At 47.8% G+C, this 24041-nt stretch overlaps 1 protein-coding gene and 1 non-coding gene across 4 annotated transcripts in view; both read left to right on the top strand.

The window, feature by feature from the left end:
* Positions 1-18593, top strand: part of Dora (zinc finger SWIM domain-containing dorado) — a 34844-nt gene extending 16251 nt beyond the window's left edge. For 2 of the 3 annotated variants that reach the window (XM_033468161.2, XM_076518529.1), the window contains exons 2-19: positions 7434-7685; positions 8365-8534; positions 9027-9794; positions 9855-10106; positions 10647-10931; positions 11144-11767; positions 11853-12029; positions 12099-12285; positions 12473-12602; positions 12704-12869; positions 12957-13156; positions 13348-13840; positions 13918-14046; positions 14113-14335; positions 14416-14780; positions 15247-15617; positions 15718-15867; positions 16217-18593. In XM_033468161.2, the coding sequence (XP_033324052.2) occupies positions 8397-8534; positions 9027-9794; positions 9855-10106; positions 10647-10931; positions 11144-11767; positions 11853-12029; positions 12099-12285; positions 12473-12602; positions 12704-12869; positions 12957-13156; positions 13348-13840; positions 13918-14046; positions 14113-14335; positions 14416-14780; positions 15247-15617; positions 15718-15867; positions 16217-16283 (4725 nt within the window). In that variant the 5' untranslated portion in view covers positions 7434-7685; positions 8365-8396 and the 3' untranslated portion in view covers positions 16284-18593. The remainder of the gene's footprint in view (positions 1-7433; positions 7686-8364; positions 8535-9026; positions 9795-9854; positions 10107-10646; positions 10932-11143; positions 11768-11852; positions 12030-12098; positions 12286-12472; positions 12603-12703; positions 12870-12956; positions 13157-13347; positions 13841-13917; positions 14047-14112; positions 14336-14415; positions 14781-15246; positions 15618-15717; positions 15868-16216) is intronic. The other variant, XM_033468163.2, reaches the window with a different exon arrangement.
* Positions 18594-21545: 2952 nt separating this feature from the next.
* TRNAS-AGA (transfer RNA serine (anticodon AGA)) lies at positions 21546-21627 on the top strand. The gene has a single exon. It is a non-coding gene; the product is annotated as a tRNA-Ser (tRNA).
* Positions 21628-24041: the final 2414 nt, after the last annotated feature.

The following is a 24041-nucleotide window of genomic DNA, read 5'->3' as shown; positions in this document are numbered from 1 at the left end:
GAGAGACGAAGCTCGACAATTCGTCATTGCGGAACACGGTTGGAGAGAGAGAGAGAGAGAGAGAGAGAGAGAGAGAGAGAGAGAGAGAGAGAAAGATCCGGGATGAAAGAGAATTTATGGGATACTCGCCAAATGAAATTCTGTCGACGAGCACCAGCCCGAATTAACGTCCCACCCACGCTCTCTTCTGCGATTCGCGATCGAATATTTCGACAAATAGAAAGCTTTCTGTGCTTTTTCGTCTTTTATTCTTCGGCAAGTTGATAGAAATTTTACCGAAACAAAGTAAATGTTATTAGGAATTACTGAAACAAGGAATTTCAATGGAGTATCCGTAATCGGTAGCGGATCGATCCTGTGCGAATATCTGGCGATCCTAAACAGATCGAGAGTAGCGAACAGGTTGATTCGGTTAGGGGAAGTTCTTAGTGTTTGTTAATCAGGATTGTGTCGCGCAACGCGAGCTTCTACACCTGCGGGATGCCTAGCAACGCGGCGATACTTTGTCGAACGAACGGCTGGACTCATTGTTCGCGGACGAAAGAGGAAGAGGACGATGAATAGGGGGCTAATGGCGCTCGACTAAAAGAGATTAGATAGAGGGCATAGGGAGAGCGATGGAGCGTGCGCGCGCGCGCACGAGAGAAGACGGGGGAGAGAGAGAGAGAGAGAGAGAGAGAGAGAGAGAGAGAGAGAGAGAGAGAGAGAGAGTGTGAAAGGGAAAGAGAGGAGTCCTTAGTCAGCATCTTCCGTTCCTTTTCTTCGCTGCTCCAAATGAAATATCGAGAGTGGATTCCGCTTGTGGCGAAGAACCGCCGATAAATCAAAATTCAGTTTTCCGTTCCTCTCGAATAGCATATTCTGTCTTTAACCCTTCTAGGAGCATTAGGTTGTCGAAAACATTTGGGAAGAAAACGATGAAATGTCAGGGAACGTGCCGAATTAACTTCTTAACTTCTTGTCGTGTAACATCGTGTCGGACTTGCGAATGCAAGGGGTGAGAGGCGAAAGGTGAATTAAGACGGAGAAGTTATAATCCCTAAGGCTGTGAGAAAAATCACACAGCCACGAATCGATGTCGGCTCGACAAGTTGGACGCTTTAGCTTCGAATTCTAAGGTTGTTGCACGCAATTTACTCCAAAGTTGTCGAAGTCTCCTTAAGTTTGGCTTTGGCTACCGAGGAAATTAGGGTAGAATCGAGATGGAAGGAAGGAAGGAAGGAAGAAAGAAAAAAAGAAGGGTAACCGGCCCGCGTTAACGACGCCATCGTCCCCCGTAAAAACGAATGCTGCTCTGCTCCCTCGGGAAGGCGCGGGCGAGGATGGGAATCGATTCGAAGGGCCATTAATCCCACCTGTGCACGGTCCGAGCTCGGATCCGCTTCTCGTCCTTTGTCGACGACTGCCAGCTGGGTCCCCCACATTCCGCACGGCACACGGCGCAGCCCGAGGGCAGCAGCAGCCGCCTGGAAACTCCTCGAGATCTTCCCTTGGCTGGATCGTGTACATATTCGCGTTCGCGTTCGCATTCACTGGCCATTAGTCCCAGCAAGCGCATCCTATTACGCTCCGTGGCGCGGATATTCGCGGAGGATCGATCAGGAATGCCTACGACCCCCCCCCCCCGACCTCCCTCGGTCCCGGGAACTTTTCGAAAAGGGCTCAAGGGTGACCGCCGATCGACTTTCCATGAAAGCGCGATGAAAACCCGATAGCGCCCGAGTACTTTCGCCGAACCAGGGTCCGACGATCGACCCATTTGCTCTGGAAACGTTTAACCTGCCGGTAATGCGTCGACGACCTCGCGGTCTCCATGTTTTTCATCCCCTTCTAGACCCGTTCGCGCGCACTCACCTCCTTCGAACCTGCCGCGTTTTCGTTCCGAGTTCCGAGTTCCGGAACTCTGGACTCCGTTATTCCGTAAGTCGAGAATCGAGACGTTACGATGTTGGACGCGAAATGGCAGAGGGAGAGGGAATTGCTGTGGCATCCGTAGTCTCTTTGCGTAAGCGAAAGCGAATTTATTCGATAGGAACGACACGCGACGCGTTCCCGAGCTGCGGACGGTAGCTAAGAACACGCTCGATTAAATCCTCCGCGCTCGAATGCTCCTGTACACCGTTAACCAATTTTATCGTCGCGTCTTCCACTCGATGCGACGATGCTCCTCGCACCTCGAAGAGGGTCGCCGTCGTCGTCGCCGGTCGCCACCCTCGGCGACACCTGCTTTGTAGCGTTCTGTCGACTCATAGTTGGAGAGACAACGTGTATCGGAAGCTGACCTGGTCGCCCGAAACCTGAAACTTGAAACTGCTGAAGCACCTGCTATCCAAATTAGCCGGATTCGGCTCCGGGCTCGTTGTCTCTTCGATCGGTCGACGGCGAAGACGAATGTCGGCCTGCCCCCGGGGGTTCCGTGGAACCTGGGTACCGAGACGGTGGGCGCACACGCGTCCGATCATATTTCAAGCCATGGAATCGTGGCCGATGGGAGAATCGTGAACGGTGAGAGAGGGGGGTGGGATATGATGGTTGCCGGGGAACGTAGAGGTTGGATAAAAATTGAAATCTCCCGGGTCTGCCTTTTCGTGCGTCTAGTTTCCGCGTGCGAATTGCGAGCCGCTCAGGATATCGATCGGCCGCGTTCTCGCGGAGACCGGGGTCGATGCACCGCGCACCGTCGCGTCGTTCAGCCACGTGAAATTTGTTTTCAGGGGACCCCGGGAGAGATATTCGGAGCATTCGTGGTCATTAAAGCCCCGTCGAAACGAAAGTGTCCGGCTGGGAAAACGTTCAAGACCGTTCCCTTCGGTCCTTCCAAGAGCCTCGGTTCGACGCGTTTTCTTCAGATTCCTTTGTCCAGGAAAACGTCGCGAGATTCTCTAGTTATCGATCGCGATAGGGGATCGTTCGATCGGAACGCGCGAACGACGAAGAAAATCGATTCGGCTCGGCTCGACTCGACTCGGCGCGCAACCGTGAAACGATAGAGCGGCGCGAAGCGGGCTGCAACAGGTACATCCACGGAACTCTGCTCCCTATCGTTGGTCGATCGAAACGACCGATACTTTGATTTCCTGCGAGGGGATCCTGCTCTTCGATCACCCATCGAATCGTCCCTTGGCGAGCAATTTTCACTCGATTTCCGGTAACTACGGTACCGTCCGAGGCTGCCGAACCCTTGGACTGCAGCGATCAGGTAATTCTAACTACCCGCGTCCAAATCGTCGCCCGATCACTGAATTTTCGACAATTTAACCCGTGTATTCAATAAAATGTGTAAAGTTTCAAACTGTGTGTGTGTTTCTCTCTTGCTAAAAAGTTGTCTCTATAGCGCGAAGGTGTCGATTGTAAAAATTTTCGTTGATTTATTCGAGCATGACCCGAGGATCGGTCGGATAGAACCGCGACGAAAAATCGTCCAGTCGCGTGTACACGAGGATGGAGGTTTCTGGCACAGATCCTGTTCATATTTCAAGATCCTATTCCACCGGTGTACCTTGGAAAAGGGGTCTCCAACGACCCCCGCTGCGAAAAGCGAAAAGAAGGACAAACAACCATTTTGCTGTAACGCGATATGTCACGTTGCCGGGGGTCTTCCCAACTCCTCGTTTTCTGTGGAAGCTAAAAAGGGGGTGGGACGAGGCTGTAGCCTAAAGGGAAACGAAGTTAGACTTTTTTTGTGTCACCGATTTAATCCCGTTCCTTCTTCTCCTCTAAGGAGAGAGGGGGAGAGAGAGAGAGAGAGAGAGAGAGAGAGAGAGAGAGAGAGAGAGTGTGTGTGTGTGTGTCTTACAGAGCATCAAGGGTTCCGAACTTCTTACAAGTCGGCCTTTAAATTACGCGTCCGATAACAAGAACGACTAGTCGCGGCCGTGTTAACCGATTTTCCGAGAAGCTTCAACCTCTTATCAGCTTGCAACGCTTTATTTCGTTTTACCCGAATGCTTGCGACTTTTTAAAACGTTTCTCGATACTTGTTCAGAATTTAAGCTTGTTTTGGAAACACTGCTACACAACGAACAAGGTCCTTCCGCGTTTGCTGTAAGAAACATTCTTAATAGAGTCAATGTTTCTCTCGTCGCAATATTCGCAAAATAATCTATGAAAAATTGAATCTGTATAAAGATCCGCAACTAGGTTATCGCCCAACGCAACGAATCTTCTCTCGATACGATGAAATTCAACTTACGATACGAATTACGAATACTCGACAAAGAAAACGATCTTGTCTTACCAACGGTGAAATCGTTGACCGATCCGAGCTAGCAAAAAGTTCGATGTCGCTTGGGGGGCGAGGTGAAAACAAGAGAACGATTGTCCCAGCGAGGGAGGCACATAGTTGACCGAGCACGCGATCGTTGGACGCGACGCGAAACGTCTCAATCGTCTTAGCCGCGTTCGACCCGCTGAACAATCGTTCGTTTTCCTTCGACTAATCCTGCACCGATCCGCCCGTTTCAGCTAAAGGTTTTGCAAGGGCGATCGACCGGCCTGATCCCGCCCATTTACGCGATTTTGACTGCCTTTCGCAGAAATCGCAGAGGAGTCCGAGCCCCGGGTTAGATGTAAACTTGCCACGAATTTAAGTAGCGCGAAACTTTCTCACGATTACGAGAGGATGGAAGAACGTGCCGATCGCAAAGGGCTCAAGATTGTTTGCAGCAGTTCGTGGCAGAGAGAGAGAGAGAGAGAGAGAGAGAGAGAGAGAGAGAGAAAACTTGCTTTATTACGTCCAAAGTTTTTACGATCTCACCTGTGGGAGCCATCTTTGCGATCCGAACGACTGCCTCGCGACCGGATGAAAACGGGAACCTCGCCTAGGCGGGACGACGATAGATTTCCTCCTCGAGACCGATATTCCCGGGCTTAATTCACCGTGGTAACGGTAATTCGATGCCGACTGATTTCCCAAGCATCCCGACCATCCCAACGATCCCGAATCTCGACCAAACTCAGCGCAGATATCCGGGTTGCGCGGATTAGCCCCGCACCCTTCGAGCTCGGAGCTTCGACCTTCGACCTTCGACCTTCGACCCAACAGCCCCAGAAAACCCGAAACCGGGTTAAGGAAATTGCGTAACCGAGCGGGGATCGTTTCGATTGAAATTCCCGTCGACCCGACCAATCGAATTTCTTGCTGAGTTTTCGTATCCCATCCGGCTTCTCGACTCCAGCGTCGAGTAGCCCATAGATCCGTCGATGGATTCGAAAGTTCGCCTCCTCGCCTTTCGACTTGGAAGATTCCCGAGACCGCGCGAGGTCTATCCTCGACTAGGATTTATCGGAACGGCGTTCCATTTAGGCTTCGGAGGATGTCCTGCCGCCCATCCTCGACGCCCTTGGTCCGTTCTGCCTTGATGCGAAATTTACAGGCGCAACGTGCGCCTATTACGGTGATTTCGATGCTCACCGAAGACGAGTCGCGCGCCCGCCGTCTCTCCATCCATCGTTCTCGGTAAAAGGATCTTCGATAAACTCCGAGGAACTGCCTAAATCGTTTCCGGTCTCCCGGAGTCGTCTGAAATCCCCCGAAATTCTGCTTCTTCTTTGCCAAGTATCCGAACATTTCGGACTATCGATTTAACAAATTTTCGTAAAACGCGCATTCGATTTATGTCGTGTTCGAGCTTACGTTACAATTATAAGAGTAGCTGTCTCTCTTGCCTGTTTCTCTCGATACTAAAGGAAACGACGTTACAAGCCCGTTATTAACGGAGATTCGATTTCTATTTGATCGGCGAGCATTCGTAAGCCAGAAACCGATCGTTGTCGCAAGGAAATCGATCGCTCCAGTGCGCCAGAATTTCAGATAGAATTTCCCGATGGTCGTTGATCGAATAGAAAATACGTTTTCCAGCGCAGTCTCGCTCGGCATTTTCCCGGGCCGCTTTTCGCTTCTCGGTAAATTCTGCCGATCGCTCCTCTCGCTCGGAGTCGACGCGCCGTCGTTCGGACGAGAACCAGGCAGCTCCGATATACGGGCACTTTGCAAAAATTTCCATTAATTCTCTCCCCTTTGTTTTTCATGCAAATATTTGGACGATCGATCGGACCAACGGCTGCATACCGATCGAGCTTTTGCTGCCCGTTCCTTGTCGCGCCGCGCCGCGAAGCGATGCGCGAGCGATGGAGAAAAAAATCAAAAACTCGCGATATTTTTCTTCTTTTTAAGACATAATCGTAATCCAGAGTGACAATCCATTGCGAGTCATCTGGATGCTAGTTCCTCCGATTAAAGCAAGCCTCCCCGATGCAGCTTCCTTCTTAGAATTCTTGCTTTTTGCAAGCTTCTCTTGCTCGCCTATCTCGTTCCATCGGAGATATTAATCTTGTCATCGACACGAGATTTCGCGGAACGACGAGAACTAGCGCCGCGGGTATTAATAAAGTTATCGACGTCGGCCAGTAACGATGCTTATTATCGGAGTGGCTCCCACTCCAGGCTTCCTTGGTTCATTCACGCCGCGCTTCGAATCGACAAATAGAGTTCTCTCTCTCTCTCTCGCTCTCTCTTTCCTCGTGTGTCCCGTTCTCGTTCCCGGTGTACTTGTTCTCCCGTTGTTTGTCGTCGAGAACTTTGCGAACTTGGTTGTCCGCGCGCTCTCACTGTATTAGCTTTTCCGGCGGCTTCGTAGCGTCCATTTCACCGCCGAGCCCGTGCCGCCGCACCCTGCTGCCGGAGGATCGATGCAGCCTCGTGACTTCGAACCAGCGACGAACCGAAAAAGAAAAGTAAAAATTTCTACCCAGTGCACTTTGCAACCTTTGATCCTCGATCGAGCATCGAAACGAAAGGATCGTTGCAAAAAGGAAAGCTTATCTCACCAATAGGTAACCGATTGCGTTCAACGAATCGGTGGACTGGCTTTAATAATAAACTGCAGGATCCAAGAGATAGCGGTACCGAAAGAAATCATTGATACGTATTTTCCCGAGGAAATCGTTTCCTGCTAGGATTTGCGCGAGAGCCGAGTTTCGATTGGGTCGTAGATCGATCGATGGGGACGAACAGCCTCGCGAGAAGCGTAATTTACCGTTCGATCGAGTCCAAATCGGATCGAATCGAATCGATTCGACCAACCGCGTCGCGATCGATATTCTTGTCAAGGGTTCGTTTCCTTTTCTGTTTTCGGCTGTCCAGTTCGGAATTCCAGGCGGTTACGTCCCCAACTTCCTTATTGATTTTCCCCGTCGTAACAGCAGGCGAAACAGCAGCACCTTCGCGTCCGGGCTGCCCTAAATCATCGGACAGCGATGCGTGAAAACGCGTTCTACCGTTTCATAATTCGCATCGAAAAGTTCTATGCTAAAATGTTACCTAGTTATCTGATATTATTTAGCCGCGATAACGACGCGCGCACTCTCCGAACGGATCTTATCCGGCAACAAAATCCGACGACACCTGTTTAAGTCTGGTTCGTTTTCCTCAGATGGACAAACGGTACCGACGCTATGCGAGCTTGCGGCACGTTGCGTGGCCTCGCACATCCCGTTCGAGCTGGTGGAGCACGTTTACCCGCCCGTGCCCGAGCAGCTCCAGCTCAGGATAGCTTTCTGGAGCTTCCCGGACAACGAGGAGGACATCAGATTGTACTCGTGCCTCGCCAATGGGAACGCGGACGAGTTCCAACGGGGAGAGTATCTCTTTCGGCAGAGGAGCGTCAAGGACACGCTGCAGATCGGTAAGTGGAACAACGCGAAATTTCTTTCACAGGATGGTCCCGGAGTCTCGGCTGCACTTTCACTTTGTTTCGCTCGGCCAGAAGCGATCGCGTAGATTCGTTCTACCAACGAGGAAACGCAGTTTCGAGAGCTTTCGCAGCTTCCCGCGAGAACCAGTCGTTGTGCTTCCGGAAGATAATTGAAAACCTGAGCCCATCGTTTCCCCGTCGTTTCCTCGCCGTTTACCCGCCGTTTACCCGCCGTTTACCCGTCGTCGATGTCGCAGAATCCTCTGTCCACTATAAACCGATGTTGAAACAAATTTAATGCCGGATCGATGAGAGGAAACAAGCGGAACGAAGCCTTCTCTCTCTCTCTCTCTCTCTCTCTCTCTCTCTCTCTCTCCCTCCCTCCCGCCCGCCCTCTCCCTCTCCCTCTCCCTCTCCCTCTCTCTCGGATCGATTAACGAATTCTCTTTGTCCGGAGAAATATATGTACTCGGTTGTCTTGCGACGCTTTTATTTCCGTAGAACCTAATTTCCGTGTAATTTCGTCGAGAAAAGACGTTCGCAAGACGTTTCGAGCCAGGTCGTTTTTCATCGGAATCAATCGTTTATTAATCGTTTTCCTTCGCGATCGCGGATTCTGGATTCCAGACTCGAACTGTACTTTCTATTATTTGTTGTTTGCCTCCGTTAGGGTTCCACCTGAGCGCCAGCGTGAACTGCGTGATGAACGGCGTTAGACAACAGTTCAACGTGGCCGTAACCTTCGATCGCCGAAAAATCACGTCTTGCACATGCACCTGCTCCTCGAAGGCTTATTGGTGCGCCCATGTGGTCGCCGTGTGCCTTCACAGGATACACATGGTAGGCAAAGATTATCGGAACATGGTATGTGCTGACATTTCTAAAAAAAATTGCAGCCGATGAGAGATTTTTCATCGGCAAGGAGGGAAAAAGGAAGGGATCTTTGCGCAACGTGAAAATTGTTCGCCATTGTTCTATGAACCGGGAGTTCGAGTTTTCTACCATCTTTGTTCAACTTAATTTCTTACCTTTGTTTTACCCCCACCGAACCTATATCGTACCGTTGAAAATGCTACTTTTATTCGAAACGATTGAAATTGCTGAGAGCGAAAAGGAAAAGTATTAAGGATAGAGGAGAAAGGGAAAAGTAAAATTGTCGGGAGGTTCTTTCGAATGAACGCGCGCGCTTGCTTCTCTATCGTTGTCGCTCCGAATTCTTGATAGGCTCCTCGCTTGTGTCTCCTAAACGATAAATCCGCCGTCTATAAATGCCTATAAACGAAAAAAGAGAACCGGAGGAATCGCGCCGTTCAACCGTTGAATCTCGTTCAGTCGACACAGGTCTGCCTGAGAGCTCCGGTAAGCGAGTCCTTGTCGCGACTGCACCGGGAGCAATTGCAGAAGTTTGCGCAGTATCTGATCAGCGAGCTACCGCAGCAGATCCTGCCGACGGCGCAGCGTCTTCTCGACGAGTTGCTGTCGGTGCAGCCGAGCACCATCAACAACTACTGCGGCGCGCCGGACCCGACAGCGGGACCGTCGGCTCACGACCAGACGTCGTGGTACCTGGACGAGAAGACGCTGCACGACAACATCCAGAAGATCGTGATCAAATTCTGCGTACCGGCCCCCATCGTGTTCAGCGACGTCAACTATTTGAGCACGACGGCGCCTCCGGCGGCAGCGGAATGGTCGTCGTTGCTGCGACCTCTGCGAGGGCGCGAGCCCGAAGGGATGTGGAACCTGTTGTCGATCGTTCGAGAGATGTTCAAGCGAACCGACCGCAACGCCATACCGCTGCTCGAGATCATCACCGAGGAGTGCATGGCCTGCGAGCAGATTCTGATCTGGTGGTTCAACACGAAGGTGTCGTTGCTGAACGGGACCGGTTACGGGGGCAAGAACAACATGAGCAGCACGGTGCACGCCTCCCAGCACGCGTGCTCGTCCCTCTGCGACGAGATCGTCGTTCTATGGAGGCTGGCCGCGCTGAATCCTGGCCTGTCGCCGGCCGAGCGAGAGATGCTTCACAATAGGTTCATCGCCTGGCACATGAAGATCATTGGCAAGGTAGATCGTTGGAGGAAGATCGTTGACAAGGTAGTCCCTTTGTACCTCTTTCCCGACAAGCCAGCTCCATTAGCAACGCTTCGGTTCTAGGTGACGAAGAGTCGAGGCAACTCGGTGTCCCACAATTCGCACAACAGAAACCACAGCGGCGGACACAAGGACTCGTTGAAGCACGACCTGGCTGTCTTCACCGGTTTCAAGTCTGCTCTGGAAGCCTGCTATCTGGACTGGGAGGAGTACACCCTGCCGGGTATCACCTACACCGCCGGAAGCAATCCCATGTATCATTGTCCGTTCACTTGCTTCCGGCGCCTCGGGGACCCCAGGAACGAGGTCAATCAGGTCAGTCCTGATCGGACCATGCGGAGCGACCCGACTCATCTTCCGTTACATCTCCCGATACACCTACGCTAGCGGACAAACCGTTCAGACGAAAATTTCGACGCAACCTATCCTGTGCGTGTGTATCTCCCCTATGAAATCGGCTCGGCCGACAAATCCAGATATCCGGCGCGACTATTCATCCAGATATCCAACTGTACTATTCGCCTTCTTTAAAGGACGGTCGAATCGAATAATCATCTCCAAAAGTTGACGACCTTTCTGTCCGCACCGGTCTGCTACGAACGCCCTGTGTCGCACCCTACCAACAGTTGTACGATAAGCGTACAATTGAAATTGAAATTGAAATTGAAATTGAAATTGAAATTGAAATTGAAATTGAAATTGAAATTCACATTCAAACTCAAATTCAAACACGTCGTCTAAATGTATGACCGCTAGCTACCGCATCATCCGTCTATCGTACGACCCGTCGATCGGGTCATACGATAGATGACCTATCGGCTATCTAGGATCGCTAAAGATTATCGTTATCGCTAGGTGAACTCGAGCGCAGCCGTGCTAAACTGTCAACCGCCGGTGTCTCATCACTACAGAAGACGGTCGTTGAGTCTGGGTTTGGTGGAGTTCGTAGACAGAAACGCACGGGACTTGACCAGTCTCTGCGAAAGAGGCGGAGGCGGAGGTGGTGGCGGCGATGGAAATCGGAGCAGCGTCAGCTCCGAGGGTTTCTGCGAGAACGAAACCGACATAGCCGACACGTTCGAGCCCCAAGTGGTCCTCTTCAACTGCGCTCATATGAATAGCTGCGCGGAGGACTGGCAGGTAGAGACAACGACGATTTTTAACGCGTCGACGCGTTCAAAATTCCAACGAACGTCCACGTTATCGAAGATGAAAGCCACGATGGATGGTGAAATTTTACCATGCTTTACCGCTTTTCTATTCCAAGGATCCTGTTAACGATTACCAAGCTAGTTAAATGGGATTAACCTCGCCCGCGCGCACGGTTTTCTCTAAACGCGGAATTGTTTCAGGAGGGCAGCGGCGGGAGCGGGGGCAGCGAGTCGTCGTCCAACAGCAACGAAAGCCTGAAGAACGCTCAAGATTCGGACAAGCACCGACCGATCGTCTCGTCCGAGACCCATAGCGATAGTAGCGACAGTAGCAATAACAAGGCAGAAGCGGACCTAAAGCGCAGCCGGGTGGTGAATCTCGAACACCGCGAGAAGTCGCGGGTAGCGTTGCCGAAGGGTGACAACGTCAAGGATAAGCAGGAGTCCGACCTGGAAAAGGATCCGTCCAGGAGACCGTCGAAGGATGAGAGTTCCTCGTCGAGCAGCGACAACCCATCCTGCGACGAGTACCACGTTTACTATTACGATCCCAAGGCCGTCGCGAGCACCAACGGCGCGAACAAGGACTTCAACAAGGACTCGGCGTCTTCGAGTACCCCGAGTGTCAGCACTATTCTGGGCAACCTGACGAAAACCGAGGATCCTTGGGACATTCTGTTCGCCAGGGCGGAAGGACTCTATGCTCACGGGCACACGCGGGAAGCTTGTATCTTGGGTGTGCAGCTCGGAGAAGAGCTGCTGGCCAATCCTCCTAATCTCATGATCAACGAGCCTCGCGCGCCCGTCAAAGGGAAGAAGAAGAAGGTGTGCGCCTCCTAGATGCGTTTTAATCTATCGGACGTGTATCGACCGGGGAATCGCTGACCGTACGTAACGTCTCTTGTTTCAGCAACAAGTGAACCCGGCGTCTCATCAGCTCACGTGCCTTGCGTCGGCCACTTTGGCAAAGTGCTGCTTTCTCTGCACGGTTCTAGCAGAAAATCCAGAATATCATAATCTGGCTTTCAGGGTGGGTCTGTTCGGCTTGGAGATGGCCAGGCCTCCCGCCAACACGAAACCTCTGGAGGTAAACGAGACCGCGTGCTCTCTCGATTGCTCTAGATCTTTACCGATCTTTGGAATTCTGTTTTTCCAGGTGAAATTGGCTCATCAGGAAAGCGAACTGGTAGGACTACTGAAGAGGATCCCGCTTGGTCCAACCGAATTGGCCATCGTCCGACAGAGAGCCGAACAACTGAGGGATGGGGTACTGAGGTCCAGAGGTCACGCGTTGCTCCCCCTGATGCTGGCCAGCTTCATATTCGACGCCCTGAACACGACAAGTACGAATAACTTTCCACCGTTTTCTTTCCGCTGGGATATCTGGTATCGATCCGATCGTTTTACCCGGGCATTGGGGAGTGGTACTCGCGCGTTCTGTTCAGGCCAGACGATAATTCTTTCAGACAAGAGAGAGTTAAAGTTTGAACGGTAGAGGCGGAGAATACAAAATTGTGGAATGATTCGCAGGAGTAAAACACCTGCCCACAGACGTTGACGAGAACCTCGGGTTCGACGCGGCCGTCACTGCTCTGGGGCTGAAGGCGAACGTGAGCGAGGCCGACCATCCACTGCTCTGCGAGGGCACTCGACGTCAAAGGTGTGCCAGCTTTTTTCAGCCTCGTCGATCGTGTCTCCGGACTGTTGGGTCCCGAAACTGTTGACCAAAACTGTAACCGCGTTTTCTTTCCTCTTGCTCAGAGGGGACCTGGCTATCACGTTGCTCGTCCAGTACAAGTCCGATCCTAACAAGGTAGCCAGAATCATGAAGAAACTGCTGGATCCCGATGTTCATCAGCTGATCAAGTCACCCATTATTCCCATGTTCTATTACGTGCCCGGGATGCCAATACCAAAAAACAGCGAGGTAATATAATTTGATCGCGACAAATTCCAACAAACTCGACGATCTCCGGGAACATTCGAATGTCAACGCTTTCGACTTTCGCTTCAGGCGGACAGACATCTTCCCGACGAAGAGTGTCACTCTCTTCCTCTCGGTGGCACGGACGCTGGCAACGGTGACAATGTCGTCGGCACCAGCAGCAGGCCGCACAGCAGCACCAGTGCAGAATTGGAAACCGGAATGAGCGCGTTGACGGTGCAACCGCAGATTGTTCAGCATACCGTGCCCACCAGGACAAAAGAGACAAGGTTATTTCTTCAGCCTCTGAAACTATATTCTCTTTTACCACTTTCCAGTTTGAATTCAACCAAATCGATCGCGCTTCGATTTTATAAACTCGGAGGTTGCGACCTGTGGCAGTGTGAGAAGGTGTTGGAAAGAATTCTTGAAATTCCGATTGTCTTACACGTGCGTTCTTTTTCTTCTTCCTCTTCTTCAGATACAAAAGTAAAAGATTATACCCATCCATCCCGAACCAGCCATCCGAGGCTGGAGCTCACTTCATGTGCGAGCTAGCGAAAACGGTTCTAATGAAGGCTGGCGGCAGCAGCTCCACGTCGTTGTTCAACCCATCGTCCACTAGTCTGAACCATCACCGTCCTCACAGGGCTCTACACATGTGCGCTTTCCAGCTCGGCCTGTACGCGCTGGGACTTCACAATTGCGTGACGCCTAATTGGCTGAGTCGCACGTATTCGAGCCACGTCTCATGGATCACCGGTCAGGCTATGGAGATCGGATCGTCGGCGATCTGGTTCCTCATCGACAGCTGGGAGGGGCACTTGACGCCACCGGAAGCGGTCAGCATAGCGGACAAGTCCTCGAGAGGAAGCGACCGGAACATGGTGGTAGCGGCCGCGGAACTGGCATTGTCCTGTCTACCGTACGCCCACGCGTTGAATCCAAACGAGGTTCACAGAGCGCTTCTGCAGGCAAGCGATGTCCGCTCTCGTCTCTCTGTTGCACCCTCCCGTTTCCCGACTCTCTATCGTCGCCTCTCCTGTTTCAGTGCAAAGAACAGGGCGACGGGATGCTGGAGCAGGCCTGCATCACCGTGGAGAACACCGCGAAGGGCGGAGGCGTCTATCCGGAAGTGCTGTTCCAGGTTGCCAAGTATTGGTATGAATTATACGAGAAGGTGAGTAGATCGAGAACAAGCTCGAGCCACTAGCTATCAACGGTGTCATGAAATATTGATTAAAAGGCGGAGAACGACGGGGTGCAACAGGACGACATGACCCACGACCCTTTGCAGCTGGACATGAACAATGTCTTCATGGTGGAGCTGGAGCCTGGCCCGCCGGTGGACATGACGAACGGACAGATGATGCCTGGACCGGCCCAAGCCGTGGTCGTTACCAGCACTCAGCCACCTCCGCCACCATATTCCACCCTGCCAGCTATAAACACGCTGACAACTTCGTTAGGTAACTCGATCGCTGGCTCCGTGTAATACAAGTACACGATCGTGCTTTCCAGATTAGTTGATCTTGATCTCCGATTTCAGGACTCGGTATGCACACACCGTATCAATACTTAATACACCCTTACCACTCTGTCTCGACGTTCGATGGCTCCATGCCGCCGAACACGGTGACCCTGACACCGGCGCCGTCGCATATGCAACCGTATGCGTACCACGCGGCATTCCCGTCCCATCCGGGACACCCCCAGCATCCCCAACATCCCCAACATCCGCAGCATCCTCAACATCCGCAGCATCCTCAGCATCCACACCATCCCTCACAGACCGCGCAACCACAGTCTCTAGTGAGACCGCAACCTCAGTACTACACGCAGCCTCCGCTACCTCCACCCCCGCCGGGTGGTGCGGTACATCTGTTCCCAGTTAAGCAGCCCATGCCAGTTAATGTAAGCATTCTCTATCTTCGTTAATCGGTCTACGGATTTTCTACAGTGACGTGATATCGTTGAATTTATTCCAAGTTTGCATCGATACTTGGGAGAACGAACTCAGCTATACGAGACCACCGCGAGGACTCGCGAGGAGAGTGCAACACACCTTGGTTTCACCTATATCGTTGAGACTTTGTAAACTTATGGGGGCACGCGCTCTCGATCGATATTCGGATGTTCACGATGAAAATTTTATTTTGCTTTTTATATTGCTACGACATATTCTGGCGTAGAGAGCCGGCTCGGGAACACCAGCTGCCCAGAAACTTCATTGGAATACTGAACAAAAATCGTTTGTCGAGATACCATTCGACCGTTTCAACAAAAGTCGACGACCCGCGCAAGTCCTTGCACTCTCCTTGTCGGCGTCATCATTTTCCCCTCTTTATCCTTTAGTCTAACGTTCGAATATTTGTCGAAGGTTCATAGGCAGCAGACACAGCGGTACAGTCCACAGAAGCTCCGGGCCCTGGTCTCGGCCTATCGCGTAGGGATGCTCGCCTTGGAGACCCTAGCTCGCAGAGTGCACGACGACAGACCTCAAGCGAAATACGCGCGGAATCCACCTTACGGAGAGGACGTCAAGTGGCTGCTGCGAGTCTCGAAACGCCTTGGCACCCAATACCTTCATCACCTTTGCGTCTGCACCGTGAACAGCATTGTCAGCCCGTTCGTTTTACACGACGTTGTGCTGGAAGCCGCGCATTATTTAGCTAGAAATAATCATGCCCTCGTGCTACAGCATCTTAGATCGGCTTTCCTCGCGCCTCTCGTTCACAAATGCCAACAAATGTTAGTATCGTTTCTCTTCCGGCGTCCATCGGGGGACGCCTCTGTCTCTCTTCTGTTCTCTGTTCGTCTCTTAACTGGATCGACATTGTTTCCGACGCAGGTACATCCAGTGCATGCATCAAAAGTTGTACCATTTGGTGGCTGGCGACTACGAGGAGTTCGCCAACGTCGTCTGCGCTGCTAGGGCAGCGTTTCACATCACTCCCGAAGGACCTGTTCAGTTCAAGGAGTGGCTACAGTCTATCAAAAGGTAAATTCGTTGGACGGTTCTGCGACGACCCTTCGTATCACCAGACACGCGATTCTCGCACACGAATACCGTTATATTTCAAATAATATTTGTGAAATAATGTCATTTCAATGATGTTTCCAGGTCCGATAGCTAATAGATACCTCAGTATTGTACCATACATAGTTATTTTAATCGATGTCCAAGGGATCGAAATCGATCCAGTAGTTGAAACGGTATTCGTTTGACAAAAATAAACGCTTTCAAAAGGACCCTGAACATTGTTATTACCAAATGCGTCGATGGTGCGCATAGGACCAAGTACGATTAGCATCCAAGTGGCAAAGATTAATGATATCGTTTCTCGTAGAACTCAGTCGTGCAACAAAGAGCTGTGGGCACAAATAAACGCGGCGTTGCAGCAGAATGGCAAATGACACAGAACGGAGCCAGGCGAGATGTGGCTCAATTCCTTTCCGCATCTTCCACCACCGCCACCACCTCCAGCAACAACGACTACGGCAACCCTGGTTCTTCAGCACCCCTGTCATTCTTGTACGCACGACAAGGTCCAGGATTTCCACAACGACGCGCATCGCCGGCACACGACAACGACCCAGGCCGCGTCTCGTACGAGCGCCGGACTTGGTCGAGGTACGGTCGACAATCGCGTTCGCATAATCTTCGCCGGCGGAAACGGAGGGAAGGAGATGATCGATCCGAATCGGCAGCCCCAGTCGCAGCCGCAGCCGCAGCCGCAGCCGCAGCCGCAGCTACAGCTACAGCCGCAGCCGCAGCTACAGCTACAGCCGCAGTCGCAACCGCAGCCGTAGCAGCGGTAGCAGCAACGCATAATTCTGATCTTAGTTATTAAATGTGTCCGGAAAGATAAAAAAAGAACACGACTCACTGTAATTGTAACTGTAATTAAACGACGATACGCGAATCGATGAGGGAAGGGGGAAAGGAACAGAGAAGAAAATGGAAACAAAAATAGAACCGAGAAAAGTATAGAGGATAGGAAAAGTTCGCGTCGGACAGTTGTCAGAGTTTTCCGCTTTTCGGATCTTTCACCGACAGTGGTTTTCCCGGGGGAGTGAGAATTATCGAAGGAGACGAGCGAAGGTATAAAAGGTAGCATATTATGTATCGTAGACGCGTCATGAAGGCACACAGACACCATCTCATCTTCTTTTCTTTTGCGCATAATAGAGAGACAGAGAGTACAGGAGAGAGAGAGAGAGAGAGAGAGAGAGAGAGAGAAAGAGAGAGCAGCGGCAACGTAATTGTAACAAAGATACAGAGACGCAACAAACAACAATAAGAATCAGAAAATGAAAAGAAAGAAGGAACGGGTCCGGGGAAAACAAAAAGAGACAGAGAGAGAGCGATGTATTATTATTATTATTATTATTATTATTATTATTATTATTATTATTATTATTATTATTATCATCATCATCATTATCATTATCATCACCACCACCAGCATCATCATCATCAAAAACATCATCATCACCACCATCATCGTTATTATTATTATTATGATTATTACTATTATTATGGTTATTATTATTAGTATAATTATTATTATTATTATTATTATTATTATTATTATTATTATTATTATTATTATTATTATTACGAATTATTATTATTATTATTGCGGGATGATCGATAAATCAAAATTGATTAGGGTTCCTCTCTCCGGACGTACACGCACGTTCGCACGAGATCAGCGTTGCAACTTGCGGCAGGGACAGAGACGAGGACCGACGACCGACGACCGACGACCGAGATAAGGAACAGAGTATAAAGGGCAGAACACACACATTTACATGCATGCTTCGCAGACATATGTACGCACGCACGTACACAAGAAAGAATAACTTTCGCGGGAAGAATCATGGTACACATGGTGCGGTAATCGTTTCTGTTTTAGTTTAAGACTTCGAAACACGTGTTTAGCTGCGGTTAGATAGGAAATGTTATTTTTCATTCTCATAGATAGGATGAATTCTTGCGTCTTATTTTACATTTGTAAACAAGATAAACAAATTTTAAATATAGATAACGAACGTATATTTATATATAACGACGATATTAAAGTCAGATCCAATACGATAAGTGATACAATTACGTAAATATTTCTCGTGGTCAACGAACAATTTTGATAGTAAAGATGAAACGTTTTTACTTTTTCCTTTCACCCGAAGATAAAAACGAAGGAGGATAGAAAGAAACAAAAAAAAAACAAAACTAGAACGGCCACAGACCTCACGAACCGAAATCACTTTTCTCCCCTTTTTCTCTCTCGTTTAATTTTGCTATTGATTATACAACTTTGTTTTCCTAATTAGTCTTTTTTTGTCTTCTTTATTTTTCATTAATCTTTTTTTGTATCATCATCATCATCACCATTATTATTATTATATTATTATTATTATATTATTATTATTATTATTATTATTATTATTATTATTATTATTATTATTATTATTATTATTATTATTATTATTATTATTATTATTATTATTATTATTATTATTATTATTATTATTACTATTACTATTATTATAACGATTATCATTATCATCATTACAATCGTAGGCGTATATATTATACACGTTCGCAAAACAATATTCTCTCGTTTCTTGTCGTCACCGACAATCCGTAAACGAAATGATCTCTGTAATGTTTAAATTAAAATAATTTGAAATATAAATAAAGCAAAATTATATAGCTGATGTTACCACCTTCGAACTTGAGCCATCCACGCCCACACAATTTCGCGAGCCATCGTCCGGTTGAAAAAGAAAATTGTAAACTGCGAACACGCGCGATGCAGAAAATACATGGTCATTCTCTATTTGGTTCTTATCGTCTCGATCGTTGTTCGTTCCGTTTAATTCTGTTTCGTTTCGTATCGTTTCGTATCAATCGATACCGCGCCGTTTGTTTTCCAACAGGAAACGCGCTCTCGTTGCGTTCCGTTTTAGGCGACGTTCATCGAACGACACAGTTTGGAAGAGAAGCACGAGAGAATCGACATCAGAAATGTCACGGAAATGTCACGCTAGGATACGATCTTGGGTCCCCTGAATTTCGATCGCTGGATCGATCGATATTCTAGACAGCGATCGCGTTCGATGCGGTAAGACGGCAGGCAACAAGCGGACGAAAGCGATCGTCAAAAATAGCCGCACTGCCACTAATTTACGACACCGCGTATTCGGTCTTGGGGAGAGCAATATTAAAGATTAAAGATTACAGATTACAGATTACAGATTACAGATTACAGATTACAGATTACAGATTACAGATTACAGATTACAGATTACAGATTACAGATTAAAGATTAAAGATAAACGCGTTCCGAAACGGTACCGCGATCGCATTCGCATCAGAGATACCCGTTTCACGCGTACTTTAAATACATCCGTGCACGTGTAATTAATACATCCGCGTCGCAATCCCGTGCACCTGTTCGTAGAACAGTGAGCAAGGTTTCGCGAAACCAGAAACATCGATCGACAAGTTGCAAATCGAACGAATCGATCCTACATATGTATACCGATCCATTAACTTTCCGTTTCGGTGGAAAAACGTATGCGTGTAAACGTTGCAATACTTCAAGGATATGGTATATTAATTACACGTATACACGTGTCGCCGTTTCCGTTTCCGTTTCCGTTTCCGTTTCCGTTTCCGTTTTGGAGATACATACCGGCGGACAACATCCATGGGCCGTAGAGTATATGGCTTCGCTCTAGAAATTCGTTGAAATCCAAATAAAATCTGATCGAGCGAAACTGCATATTCTTCGAAACTCGATTCGATCCTCCCGGTTCGTTCAGAGTTTAGAGGGAAACGATTTCATCGTGTTTTACTATCCCGCGATCGACCGATCAGCCGTCGGACGATCGAAATAAATGTTCTCGCTCGTAGCGTTCCGTACCACGGGGTGGTTCTCGGCTTTCGAGAAGAATCTGAAACGTTTCAAAACGTTCTCTCGTTTTCGGAATGGATTCCTTTTACAGCCGCCCCGTATGTACATAATATACATATATACTTATGACTACGAATACGAATACGAATATATCGATTAATAATTATCCGTAGCGGTAGAGGTCTGGCTAGCCTAGATAGGTTTAAGTTTAAGACGACGCGCGCCGATGATCCAGCGTTTTCCGGATCGAGGATCGTTGTTTCTCCATAAGTTGAAAGGATTCGGGCGAGGACGGGGAACAACGAACGACGAGGAAAGCTTGCTAAAAGATGAACGTAGAGAACCGCTAGATTTTCTTTCCGCTCGACGCGCGTTCTTTCGTCTTCCCTTCGATCGAAACGCTTTTCAGACCGGATCCGATCAATTTCGTTTCCGAAACAATCGCTCGCGTCGCGCGAATATTACGTATTATCCAACGATCTTTGAAGAAAACCGGGACGAGTAATTAAAAAGAGAGTATATCGGGCAGCGACGAAATATCTATATTTTTACACTCGATCGAGAAAAGAACCGAAGAAAATTTCGAGGAAAAAATGGACGGAGAGTGCGAGAGTGTGTGCGCGAGAAAGAAAGAGCGAACGAGCGTTCGTTTCCTTGGAATTTGCCAAGTATTTGGTCCCATGCGAATTAGATACCTCCCCCGAACTCCTAAAAATACACGCGTGCGTTTATGCGAAAGAGAGATAGCATTCTTCTCGGAGACCCTATCGATGCTCTATCTACACGCCGATACGGGATGTTGCGAATGTTCTCGATATTATCGGAAAGAATTGGCTGTTGAACGATAGCCGGTGGATAGAGCTTCGAAACGCCTGGTATGTACTTCGAACGGCGATTAAAGACGCGATCGGTCCCGTTCGAGAAACGCTACGAGTCGCATCGCGATCCATCGATCACCCGTCTCTCTGCAGCGAAAGAGCGAGGTCGTCTCGAGTAACTTCCGGGCATCTGTCACCCAGTCACCCAGCGTACTTTTTCATCTTTTCCCGTTATCGATAATGAAACGCGTCGTTAAATATGGATGCGCGGAGGAGAGTGAGAAGAGGATGTTAAAGGGTTTTCGTCTCGTCTCGTCTCGTCTCGTCTCGTCTCGGGAGGCAGACGGTCTCGAGCCTAAACCGACTTGCCGATTTGTCGTTTCGCCGAGTTGCTGTTCGTAATTGCGATCGAAAATTCCGTCGAGTTCTATCGACCGCGACGGTACACCACGGAAACGATCTTTTTCGAGACGATCGGCGATCGAGATCCGGTCTCGTGGAAGACGGGCCACTCGATCCGCTATACTCGATTCAATCTAAATATCAATGTATCCATAGCGTCTACTAAATACGCGTCTCAATTTATAATTGCGTCCTTTGTCCGTTATCTTTCTATTGTATCGGATACGATAAAATACAAGTTTTGATTTCACTCTGGCCCAGTACGTTTGCCTCTCCAACCCGAAATATTCTTTCCTTCCCTTTCCTTCCCCTACCTACCTACCCTTTTCCCTTTCCCCTTTCCCCTTTCCCCTTTTCCCTTTCCCTGTTACCGTTGCCCTTACCTGTACTTAAGTTTCTTTTATTCCTCGTATATTCTGTGAGAACTTAGGCTCGAAATAAGCAAATTAAGACATTGCGTTGGAACACGTGATATTATTCCAACTATTTAGAGTGCATTCTATAGAGAATTTGCAACGATAGGATTCGCAGCAGTCGTGGCCGAGTGGTTAAGGCGTCTGACTAGAAATCAGATTCCCTCTGGGAGCGTAGGTTCGAGTCCTACCGACTGCGGTGTGCGGATCTTCGAGAGGGTGGGAGAGAGAGGAGAGAAAAGTAGGTTCTTATTTTTATGGTTGTTTCATTTATTACCACAACATCTAACAAATCTCTTTCAATATTTTTATACTTGTATTCGACTCTGCTTAAACGTTTAGTGTGGTTCGAGACGAATATATCGACAATTAATGATAAAATATACTTTTTACCTTTGCGTTGACTTATACAGAAAAGAAGAAATCATTTTGCAGAATCAAAATATTCTCCTCCTGTCTAAAACGAAAAAAGCCTCAATCTGTAACGTATGATATAAAAAAAAAGTCCATTGTGCGCCACTGAATTACTAAAATAACCGTTAACATTTCAGTGTCTATTAATAAAAGCAACAAACAAGGAAAAAAGTTAAATTGTTAGAAATTCTGTTGAAAAATATGATGTCGACGTGCGCAAGTGTTTAAAGTACACCCCAAAATGATCAAAGTCATCCATCAATAGCAGAATATTAAAAAAAGAATTCATTATCAAGATACCGTGCGCGAAGATTTCAGCGCGCCTGTGGCGCCATCTAGCGTTACGGATTTTCGTGTAAATTTCCCTATATCGCAATGAGTAAGACAAGGACAGAGCTAGTGTGCGACAAGGACAGACTCGTGCCACCAACTTTTTAGCCGCGCTTCGAATTCCCTGGTACGAGATAGGGACACATGAAGAGATGGAGGTATCCGACAAAGACAAACTTATGCGTTTTTCGGTGCGAGAAAGAGACGCAGACAGAGCTCCTCGGCAGACCAGTGAAATCGACAGATGATTCGTTAATAACTCTCTTCTCGTAAACAATCGGCGAATATAATCGAACATGGAATATAGAGCGAACATTCAGCTACTTTCCCATATAGTTTTTAATCAAATTACCTGTCTAATTAATTAGTTATTAACAGTTATTCAGACCCTTGTCATATGGAATAACCTCAAATAATTTGACAGTTACACAGTAAATAATTAATATCTAACATTCGAGGAATAATTTATGAACTTTTATGATTGAAGAATCTAGATCGAAGTCTTGGCTACAATTTTAGTACAGTTTTGTGCATATTTAAATAATAATTAGTTAGTTATTAACGAGATTTTTGGAGGGGCATGGCGCATCTGATACTCGAAAGTATCAGGAGCCGTAACAAACAAAGTTAGTGGCATGTTTGAAGCTATTGCTGTCCTTGTCGCACTATCGGCATGTCCTTGTCTTACACACTACGGGCATTGGGGAAAGAGACATCCCGATGAAAAATTATTAATAATTAAATATCAAGGAATAATTTATAAACATTTGCAGTCGGAGAATGTAGTGCAGACTTTTACCAACTTTCACGTATATATTACGGTTTGATTATTTCACTATTTGGAAGGTTATTAACAATTTTCCACGATAAACTCTATAACATGACCTTAACAATTACGACAGGTTCATAATGAATAATTAATATTCGTACATATTCAGGCCACAATTTCTGCACTTTTATGATCGAAGAATATAGAATAAGGTCTTAGCTACATTCCTGGGGCCGTCTTGTGCTTATCTGATTGTTAATTAAATAGTAATTCACAATTTTTCAACAAGATATCTATTTCCCTAATGCCCCTACAATGTGTAAGACAAAGAGGTGACGATGGTGCGACAAGAACAGCAATAGCTTGAAACTTGCCACTAACTTTGTTTGTTACGGCTCCGGATACTTTCGAATATCCGATGCGTCCTGCCTCTAACAATCGTTACTAAGTAACTAATTAGAAAACAAATATGCATAAAACTGTACTCAAACTGTAGCCAAATGTTCGATCTACATTCTTTAATCTTAAAAGTTAACAAATTACGCCTTGAAAGTTAGATATTAATCATACAATATCCAACTGTCGCAATTGTCGAGGTTATGTTTTAGACTTTGTCGTAGGAAATTGTTAATAACTTTCCAAGTTGTGTAATAATCGGACTATAAACTATACGTGAAAGTTGCTAAAAGTTTGCGCTACATTCATCGATTGCAAATGTTTATAAATTATTCCTCGATATTTAATTATTAACAATTTTTCATCGGGATGTCTCTTTCCCCAATGTCTACAATGTGTAAGACAAGGACATGCCGATAGTGCGACAAGGACAGCAATAGCTTCAAACATGCCACTAACTTTGTTTGTTACGGCTCCTGATACTTTCGAGTATCAGATGCGCCATGCCCCTCCAAAAATCTCGTTAATAACTAACTAATTATTATTTAAATATGCACAAAACTGTACTAAAATTGTAGCCAAGACTTCGATCTAGATTCTTCAATCATAAAAGTTCATAAATTATTCCTCGAATGTTAGATATTAATTATTTACTGTGTAACTGTCAAATTATTTGAGGTTATCCCATATGACAAGGGTCTGAA

Source organism: Megalopta genalis, chromosome 2 (genome assembly GCF_051020955.1).
Source record: "Megalopta genalis isolate 19385.01 chromosome 2, iyMegGena1_principal, whole genome shotgun sequence".
In the NCBI taxonomy this organism is placed as follows: domain Eukaryota; kingdom Metazoa; phylum Arthropoda; class Insecta; order Hymenoptera; family Halictidae; genus Megalopta; species Megalopta genalis.
The sequence above is the reverse complement of the archived record's forward strand: the minus strand, read 5'-3'. Positions and strand labels throughout refer to the sequence as shown.